Genomic DNA, 11,171 nt, shown 5'->3' with positions numbered 1-11,171 from the left:
CACGTATATATGGTGTATTGTATTACATGTACCCACATACTTATTAATTCAATTCAATTCAATTCAATTCAATAACTTTATTATCCGTATATGAATGCGAAAATTTGTCTTTCGGCTCAAAACACAATTTACAAACAATTTACACAAGTAGAATATATACATATACATACAGTGAGTTTAAAAGGACTTTACAGTGAGTTTAAAATAGACACAGCTGTTGGAACGAACGATTTTTTAAAAAGGATTTTCCTTGCAAGTGAAGTCATTTTATTTCATACTTATGGAATACTATTTCATTTTCATGGGAAAGGAGAATATTTTTTTGCTAGGAGACAATTTTACAGAATTGTTTAAAAAGGTACAAGCATAGTTATTAATACCTCAGTAAAAAGTATTTGTAGTTGTAATTTTGATATTTTTGCAAAAAAAAACACAAAATGAAAGTGTACTCAAAGTGAAAATTTCATGTTCCACATACATATGTTAAACATCATACATGTTCAGTGATACACTACTGTAGGCATGGCAACATTGCTGTGTTCTGTCTCTGTTTAGGTGTTTAACTCACATGATTTCCTATGAAATAGAATTTGACTCCCTAGAGTCATGGAAATTACATGATATGATTTCTTGGTTGATACCATGATTTCTACCCCAGTGTGCTGTAATAACATGCATTGTGATACTGATAGACATACAGGTACATGAGAGTTGACCCCGGGAAGTTGACCTCCTTGTTCTATTTTGACCCTCTAGCATGAGGTAAAAAGCCATTGCATGTACAGAGAATTGAGGGGATTGATTTACTTTGGTCTAGTATGTCAAGAATGGGAACAGATAGAGGAGACCTTGATTTATGACCAAAGAATTGGTTCCCTGTTTTTCATATTATTATTTTATAGTTACTTAGTTATGTGTTGTGTATCAATCATTTTTGACAACATGATACAACCAAGGTCATACATGTAGTTGTTAGGAAAGTACAGATGACACAGCACCATTATAATGAAGCTAATAATCTGTTTCTTTCCCTTTGGAAACGTTGTTTAGCGAGAGTCTGGGTGCCATGAGTCTGTAGTAATTTCATGAGTGTAACTTCAAGTGTCTCACTACAGTAATAATCAGTCAACAGTTGGTTTTAACCCAGACAAGGAAAACAATGTAGGACTAAGTTGGCATTATTTTACACCAAATAAATAATGTCTGTGAGTGTTACATTGTGACATTCTGTCTGTACCTAAAGCCAGGCGCACACTAGAACAATCAGCTGAGCAAAATTTCACTCATGGCAATTTCCTTGTGCCAATTCCTCTTGTGCAAATTTTCATGAGATTTTGGTCGTTCGTGGCCTTGAGCCAAATATCTAGCGTATTTGATCACTTTGGCTAAGTGGGAATTTTTACTCGTGTGTGTGCGCTGAAAGTGAGCAGAATGCTCACGACATTCTCTTAAGAGCACATGTGTGGCACTGGCGATAATCACTCATGGCCAAAATGATAAAACACATTGGCTCATGGCCACAAATTACCAAAATCTCATGAAAATTTGCCCACACCCGAGAGGAATCGGCACGAAGAAATTGCCACAGGTGAAATTTGGCACAGCTGATTGTTCTAGTTGGTCTGTGAGTGTTACATTGTAACATTCTGTCTGTATCTAATGCAATTATCATCAATACATATTACACACAATTTCAAGACACGTCCACTAAACGAAAGAGTAAAAAATGACAATGGGTTTTTTATATGATGATGCATAGTCTTTACTTTCAATAGAACTATGGTCTTGGTTGTAGCTCTGCTGTAAAGAAATATTGTAGTATTCAGAAATGAGACTAGTCTTTTACAGGGTGAATGAACATTTTTTACTTCTGTACATGGAAAATGTAAAATATGATCATACAATGTCACAAACGCTCAATAAATGATTAATACAATGTAAACACATAAAAATGTTAAAGGAAACCCAGTACAAAGATGTGTTGTATATCACATTAGCATTAAATTTTACTAAATTTATCAACATCTCCATCATAAATGCAGAACCTGTTATTGTTGAAGGTGTGAAAGTTTTCTGTTTAGAAGTGCAAAAATGAAGTTCAGCAATTGTATTGACACCAGACCCCCTCTCCCTAAATGAACAAGGTTTGTTCATTGAGTTTGTGTGACATCTTGTGATTGTCTCTACATGTAAGTCATTTGTGTGTTGTTTCCTTGTTTTATTCTACAGAGGCATATGGTATCACTTCACTCTGACTTGAATTATAATCACATGTATATATACTAGTTGAAGATGGCAGCAGTCAGTAGTCGTGGGAATGACTATGATGATGAAGACATATTGTATGAACAAGATACAGGGAAACAGGACCAGAGAACTTTACTTGGTAGTGGAATCAAGACTACCCAGTATTCCGATGAGAAGACACCTCATCGATGTGTGAAAACAGGTCTTCTGTGTGCTGGGTTCCTTGGAATGGTAAGTTATAGTTTATGTTTATAATATTAACTGGATTCTCCATCATGTAAAAACTTCTGTCTGTATGTTTGCACAGTGTTGTGTACAGGATTTCTATGGATGGTATGTTGATAACAGGGCCGTTGTTTTGTGAAAACTTGTGTGTTGTTGTGTGGGATTCCTATAAATGTTACTGGTATGTTTCATTTGGTAAAATAGGGCTCGTCATCATTCTATGAAAACTTTTGTAGGGTAACTCAGACCACTAAAAGTCTGAGATGGTAACAAGTAAATTTGACAGAGCTTGACAAATTGGAAAAAGCAAAACGTCACTAGTCAACTTGCGGTATCAGAACTGTGGAGTAATAAAGATTTTTGTATTTAAAACAGGGCCTTTGTACATCAATCCTTGGAACGACCTTGTTGGACTTGGGATCAGGAAAAGAAGCAAGTCTACAAACCATGTCTTATGCTGTGACATCACGTAGTGTTGGCATTCTGATTGGAGCTATCACTGCTGGATTCTGCTTTGACCGATTTGATCAGCATATGTTATTGGCATTGTCTCTATTTGGTCTGTCATCATTTGGTGCTCTAGTTCCCTGGTGTACCAACATTGTAATGTTATTTATAGCAATTGGCTTTTGGGGACTAGCCTTAGGATTTTTCAATACAGGTAAGTAGATTGCGTGGTGATTTGTTTGCAGTGTTGTTGTGTATATGTCAATCTGATTAACATCTGATGTTGTGAAAGTGACTAGATATCTTTATTTACCACTATTTCCATAATTTTGTGTCGTTTATTTTGTTCCGGGTGATTGTCGCCTCCGTATATCTGACCCTGTATAATAGACAATCACGTGTGAATCTCAAGGATCTCTTACTTTCAAGTAGCTAATAAGGGTGAGTGTTATGTTGGCAGCTGTGCACATTGGAGAAATTGAAAAATAAGGCCAATGGCGTTGTAGCACAACTGTACTATACAGTTTTAAAAATGTGTAATACATGGTGAGCCATTCTAGGTATATGTGGGCATTTGCACATTTACACACATTTTTTGAATGATTATTAAATTGTCTATTAATCCCTGTTTTTATCTTTGCAATATATATGATCATTTTACTGTTGCTATGGGTGTGGTCTTGTTGCTAGGCACATTTGCATATATTTTTGAATGCTCATTCATTTGTCTATCAATTCCTGATATCTTTGCAATATATGTGATTATTTGGTTGTTGCTATGTGCGTGATCTTGTTGCTGGGCAAATCTTCATAAATTTTTTGAAGGATTATTCAATTGTCTATCAATTCTTGTTATCTTTGCAAAATATGTTATTTTTTGGCTGTTACTATGGGCGTGGTCTTGTTGCTAGGCAAATTTACATACATTTTTTGAATGTTTATTCAATTGTCTATTAATCCCAGTGGTTATCTTTGTGAAATATATCACTTTTTGACTTGTGCTATGGGTGTGGTCATGGTTGCTAAGGATATTTGCATATATTTTTTGAATGTCTACTCATCTGGCTACCAGATGATGTTATTTGACCAAAATATTCTGCTATTTGGTTGTTGCTAAGGGTGTGGTCATGGTTGCTAGGGCCAATTGTGTCAAATATTTTGAAGAAAATCTGCAGAATAACACTTCTAGAAACATCTCACCAAGTTTCATTCTCACTGACGTACTTTTTGAGATACAAATTTTTGGCCAATCATATCACTCAGAAGATCATTATGTGCTTAATACTTCTTCACCTATACACCGTAAGATGTATCCTCGTTGAATTTCAGCCCAATCTGCTGCATAGTTGTGGAATAAAGGATTTTTTACTGAAAAGACACACTTTTAGCCCTAATTTGCATATTACTGATGGGATCGTCATGTCATAAACAAATCTTAATTTCACCCCCTAAAGAACGTTCCCACCAAATTTCAGGCCAAAAATCACATTTTTTCACCCAAAACACACATCTCTGATGCAATCAGTTTCACTTGAACAATTTTCCATCTACACACCCTAAGTAATGTCCCCACCAAATGCCAAGCCTATCAGTCTGGCGGTTTTTGACTTTAACTAAAGTTTAAGTCGTTCACACACACACACACACACACACACACACACACACACACACACACACACACACACACACACACACACACACACACACACACACACACACACACACACACACACACACACAGAGAGACGCCATTCAATACCTATATCACTACTGACCCTAGTTCAGTTGTGCTAAAAAACAAGTGAAGATCAACACGTATGGAGACTATCGGAATGATTTTGAAAGAAGTGTGGTGATTGGCTGTAGAAACCTTACAAGATCCTTGAGATTCAAACAGGTTGTCTGTGTGAGATGTGGGATGGCGGCGATCACCCGGAACAAAACAAATGTCACAACACGATAGAAATGGAAGTTAATAAAGACATCTAGCTGTTTTCACAACATCAGATCTGAATCAGATTGTGTACATGTAAGCCATGATAACTGTGATGTGTTGATGAATGTACAACTGATATGGTATGGTGGCATGATTTTATGCACAACTTTATAATATTTTCCATATTATTATGCATATTGCAAAGTATGCCATGTGTGTGTCTCTCTCTTCTAATTTTTAAACATTACAATAGTTTCTATAGTAGTATTGAATTCAACATTTGCTCCAAACACAACTTGAAAATTTTACCTGAAATTCTTGACTGCATACTTCAGTCTTTGTCAACAGATTGACCCAGTATTCAGTACATGTTTCCATAGCAGTATACATATGGTGGTGGGTGTGTCTCTGTGTCTCTTTATTGATCATTGGAAATTAATATAAAGTGTTGACTTGTAGTCATTTGTAGACTTAACCCATTGAGACAATGATAGATTGGCTGACTATAATGATCTGAAACCCATACAAATAATCATCTTTTTATTTATTTATATTTTTTTTTGCAGGTGGTAACATTGTCTGCGTTAACATTTGGGGACGGAAGACCGGTCCCTTTGTTCAAGCTCTCCATTTTAGTTTTGGTCTTGGTGCCTTTATTGCCCCCCTGATAGCAGAGCCATTCTTGAATTCATATTCCCTTCCACCTAATGTAACTGACAGTGGTAATACATCAATACAAATATCACGAGACTTTCCTATACCATGTCAGCCTCAGATAAATACTATACATGTAGACACTCGCAGTATAGAGTTCTTCCCAAATAATGTTGAATTCCATGCTGATGATAATGCACAGTTGGATCATTCCGATGTTATGAAAGGAAAATTGAGAGATACACGGTACATTGATGACCAGTTTGCAACCTTTAGACGCTATCATAGAGAAGATCAAGACACAGACAATACACAAAACGGTGATGATAAAGACACAGATAAAATGGAAGACAGTGGTGATCAAAACACAGACAAAACGCAAGACAGTGGTGATGAAGACACAGACAAAACGGAAGACAGTGGTGATAAAGACACAGATAAAACGGAAGACAGTGGTGATAAAGACACAGATAAAACGGAAGACAGTGGTGATAAAGACACAGATAAAATGGAAGACAGTGGTGATAAAGACACAGATAAAACGGAAGACAGTGGTGATCAAGACACAGATAAAACAGAAGACAGTGGTGATAAAGATACAGATAAAACGGAAGACAGTGGTGATAAAGACACAGATAAAACGGAAGACAGTGGTGATAAAGACACAGATAAAACGGAAGACAGTGGTGATAAAGACACAGATAAGACGGAAGACAGTGGTGATAAAGACACAGATAAGACGGAAGACAGTGGTGATAAAGACACAGATAAAACGGAAGACAGTGGTGATAAAGACACAGATAAGACGGAAGACAGTGGTGATAAAGACACAGATAAAACGGAAGACAGTGGTGATAAAGACACAGATAAAACGGAAGACAGTGGTGATAAAGACACAGATAAAACGGAAGACAGTGATAAAGACACAGATAAAATGGAAGACAGTGGTGATAAAGACACAGATAAAACGGAAGACAGTGGTGATAAAGACACAGATAAAACGGAAGACAGTGGTGATAAAGACACAGATAAAACAGAAGACAGTGGTGATAAAGACACAGATAAAACAGAAGACAGTGGTGATAAAGACACAGATAAAACGGAAGACAGTGGTGATAAAGACACAGATAAAACGGAAGACAGTGGTGATAAAGACACAGATAAAATGGAAGACAGTGGTGATCAAGACACAGATAAAACGCAAGACAGTGGTGATCAAGACAAAGACAAAACAGAGAATGGTGATGAAAAAAATATAGAGACAAGTGAACTCCAAACTGATGATGAAAAGAATGGCACAAAGAGTGGAATAATTAACAGTGTACTGAAAATGATCCCACATGCGTCACAAATTCAAAAGGCCTACATGATAATAGCTATGTACAATATGTTAGTTTCACTCCCATTTGTTTGGTTCTTCTGTTCTGGTCCAAGGTTATTGATATCTCAAAGGAGAGCTGCAGTAAGTGCTGGAGTTGACAGTTACACCTCTGGAGACTCCAAGCTGTTCCGTTTCATTTTACTCACTGGGCTCTTCGTCTTCTTTTTCCTGTATCAAGGCATTGAGGAAGCATACGGTGCTTATATCTATACCTTTGCAAAATGTGTTCAACTCCAATTCACATCAGAGCAAGCTAGTTATTTGAATGCCACATTCTGGGGTACATTTGCATTAGGGAGATTCCTCTCTATCTGCATAGCTTCAGTACTGTCTCCTAAATTAATGCTAATTCCTGATATATTGGGAGTTGTCCTTTCTTTGGTGCTTCTTGCTACTCTTGGCAGTACTAATAGTTCTATTTTGTGGTCTGCTACTGTTGGCTTAGGCTTGTGCATGGCATCCATCTTTCCAGCAGCCATTGCTTGGGCTGAAAGGTATATACTTTTGACAGGGAAAGCTACAGCATCATTTTTCATCGCATCATCGATAGCTGGGATAGTGATTCCATGGTTTTTAGGATTGCTTTTCAGTGTTAAGGGTATTACTGTGTTAATGCCACTCCTTATGGGGCTAGCTATTGTCCTCTTTCTGCTCTTCATCATACTTCAGCTTATGGCTTCAAGGCATGGTGAGCGCTCAACATCCACATTGCCAGAAAGTGGAGCCAAGCAGTTACTAAGTGCCATAGAGGAAGAAGTCATTGAACTTGAAAACATTAGAGCCAGTAATGGACGTGGAAAATCAAAAGGAAGAAGATCTGGTGACAAACATAAACTATCACAAACCATCCGTGAAATTAAAAAAGATTCTAAGAATGATTAAGGGTCAGGTCCAGAGTACATAAACCAATAACAGAGTGTCTTGTATATATTGTGATATATTTTATGATGGAAACATATCAATAATGTTGCAATATGGTTGAGAAGAACAATAATTAGGTGACTTTTTGTGTGATTTGAGCATTCTTATATTGTTTAGGAAGTGTTATATGATTCATTCAGTCATATGACAGATTTCAGATTTGGTAGTCATAACTTGACGATGTCATCAAACTTGGCATTCATAACATGATGTCATCAAACTTGGCATTCAAAACATGATGTCATCAAGCTTGGCATTCATAATATGATGTCATCATACTTGGCATTCATAACATGATGATGTCATCAAACTTGGCATTCATAACATGATGTCATCAAACTTGGCATTCATAACATGATGTCATCATACTTGGCATTCATAACATGATGTCATCAAGCTTGACATTCAAAACATGATGTCATCAAGCTTGACATTCATAACATGGTGTCATCAAACTTGGCATTCATAACATGATGTCATCATACTTGGCATTCATAACATGATGTCATCAAACTTGGCTTTCAAAACATGATGTCAGCAAGCTTGACATTCATAACATGATGTCATCAAACTTGGCATTCATAACATGATGATGTCATCAAACTTGGCATACATAACTTGATGAGATATCATCAGAATTTGTAGACCTGACTTTATGAAGTCATCAGTACTCATGGTGTATGATGTCATTTGACTTTGTCGGCATGATTTATGATGTCATTTGACTTTGTAGACACAATTTATGATGTCATTTGACTTTGTAGACACAATTTATGATGTCATTTGACTTTGTAGACATCATTTATGATGTCATTTGACTTTGTCGACATGATTTATGATGTCATTTGACTTTATACACATAATTTATGATGTCATCAGTCTTTGTAGGCATGACCTTTGTGATCAGACTGTAGTCATGACTTCATAAAACATGGTAGTAATGTTCATGATGTCATCAAAGTTGAATTGTACTGTGTATGATGTCTTGACATAAATTTTGCAGACTTCATGATGTCATAGTCGATGTAGGTACATAAGCTTTTGATTTATGAAATTTGAGAGAGAGTTTATGTTTTTTCCATTTTTTTGAAAACTTGTATGCAGCTGAGCTCTGAGGTGTATTAAGCATGATAAGGTGACTATGTATTTGGCATAATGGATTGTAGATATTTCAGTTGCCATGATGTATTCTGTGGGCTTTCAAAGACATTGGTGTATAGTCAAGATAGGGTTATGGACTGATAACAAGTTAAGTACTGCAGTATGGATGTAAAGTTACAGTAGTACTACTTGTGGTGTCCTAAGTCAGGGTGATTTCAGAAGGGTTAAAGGACCTGTTTATGTTTACAATGTGATGTCTATGTAAACCTAGGTGGACATCAAACTGTCCTAGATCCTACAAAAGGGATGTAGGAATTGCAAATGTTTTTAAGTTGATGAGATTTTGACGTTAGAGATATCTTGAACTTCACACTAAAATGACAACGGTGATAATACAACGTCAATATATACCATTTGCCAGTATTATTATTATTGATATTAACAAACTAAAACTTGCCAAATTTTGAATTATAAAATTGATATTTTGATCATTCTGTAAGTTCTATGTATCCTATGCAAACTTAATTACTCACATCTTGAATGCTGTAAGGTGCTATTTTCTTGCTCTCTCCCCTGAGAATATTTTCTACAAAAGTGAACTCAGGTTCATGAGTTGTGTGGGCATGGTAGATGCATGTAGATGTGCATGTGGTTGTGTTTAATTCACTGGGGGTGGGGTGGGGTGGGGGTTTATCATATCTATATTTCCTAACTGATTTTTGATGTATCTACCTGTGTTATGTACAGACAATGCAAGTATATGTACACAATGCCATTGAAATGCTGAAATCATACATGTACAACCCAAACTGTATTTTGTACAATGAAATAAAACTACAGTTGAGTAAAGTTAAATATTAAACATAAAGTACATGTACTGGCCAGAATCAAGGCCTGTGTTAGACTGTACGATACATCATGCCATTCCGCCCTCACCAGCCTCCTCTGATCGGGTTGACCGATGTGTGAGGGCGCCCTGTCACAGCATACCTTACAGACTAGGCCTGTATATAAGATGACGTATTTTCCAATGGAAAATTATCTTGCTATGATTTAAAAAGCAATAAATATAGTGTTAGCTAAGTAGACAGTATAAACTATAAAACAGGACATACTGTAAACCTACATGTTTTCATTACTTGAAAATTTTGTGATTTTTCAGTCTTCAGCTAGTTCTCAAAAACTAATTTTTACCAATTACCAGACTGGTACATTGTGTTCATGTACAAGAAGGCCTTTTAGTCACTACTTATTTTTGTGTTTATGTTTTCCAGCAAAATAAGTCTTTATCAAAAATTTCCGGGTTTATAGTATGCTATCGATAGTATGTGACGACAACATGTTAACACGCTAGGCAGCAAGTATGTGGTGATAACATGTTAACATGCTGGGCAGCAAGTATGTGGTGATAACATGTTAACACACCAGGCAGCAAGTATGCAAGGCCTAGTATGTAATGGTTATGCAGTTTCACCTTTAACAGCCTGTGTTGACTAGAAAACTAGGCTATGTGATGGTTATATAGTTGATTGACGGTCTTGTAGGGTTACTCTGTGTACCAGTAGTCTTTTGTTGCAAGAGGAATATAAAATACACCTTGGTTGTGACCGAGTACCACTGACTCAAATGAGTGCAGTGTTCAACTTTTGCTTGATTCCACAACAACAGTGCTAGCATCAGAAAAACTAGATGTAAACTCACCATATCATATTACATACAGGATTTATACACAGAAAGATTTGTATTTTGGCATTTTATTTTATCCAAACATTTAGAGTACTGAAACAAGAACCCAAAATGGCACGTCTTATTTTATGACTGTCTACCAAGGATTGAATTGTAGCATATCATCATCTGTCTTATCAAAACATTATCTGGAACTTTTAATTGAAGGTTTGTATTTTCGAAATATACAGAAAAGTAAAAATAATTGTTCATGTTTTATGAGTAGACGCATCAGAGCTAAAGTTACAGACATTTGTTTTTGAGTTACACTCGGATATTTTTTAAACATAGATATACTTGTGTTCAAAAACACTAGGTTTAGTTTTGAATGGGTTCTTTCTACTTCCTAGAATCAAACAATGTTATGTATATTGTTGAAAGCCTTGTTGAAAATTCTGAATAAAGTTGGTCACAAAAGTTAGTGGCTTGTGTCCTTGTTATGAAACTCTCCCAAATCAAATTGATTTTTTAGATGTAAACGGTAAAATACACTAAGAAAGATCTAATCATGCACACCAAGAGAACCCCAGAACA

At 36.1% G+C, this 11,171-nt stretch overlaps 1 protein-coding gene across 1 annotated transcript; it reads left to right on the top strand.

Moving 5' to 3' along the window:
* Nucleotides 1-2,292: 2,292 nt before the first annotated feature.
* Nucleotides 2,293-7,922, top strand: LOC144434368 (uncharacterized). Its single transcript, XM_078122819.1, has 3 exons — nucleotides 2,293-2,478; nucleotides 2,848-3,133; nucleotides 5,422-7,922. The coding sequence occupies exons 1-3, from the start codon at nucleotides 2,293-2,295 to the stop codon at nucleotides 7,770-7,772; spliced, it is 2,823 nt and encodes a 940-aa protein (XP_077978945.1). The 3' UTR covers nucleotides 7,773-7,922.
* Nucleotides 7,923-11,171: the final 3,249 nt, after the last annotated feature.

Source organism: Glandiceps talaboti, chromosome 4 (assembly GCF_964340395.1).
Source record: "Glandiceps talaboti chromosome 4, keGlaTala1.1, whole genome shotgun sequence".
Classification (NCBI taxonomy): domain Eukaryota; kingdom Metazoa; phylum Hemichordata; class Enteropneusta; family Spengelidae; genus Glandiceps; species Glandiceps talaboti.
Note: the sequence above shows the minus strand (reverse complement) of the source record. Positions and strands in the feature narration are given on the sequence as shown.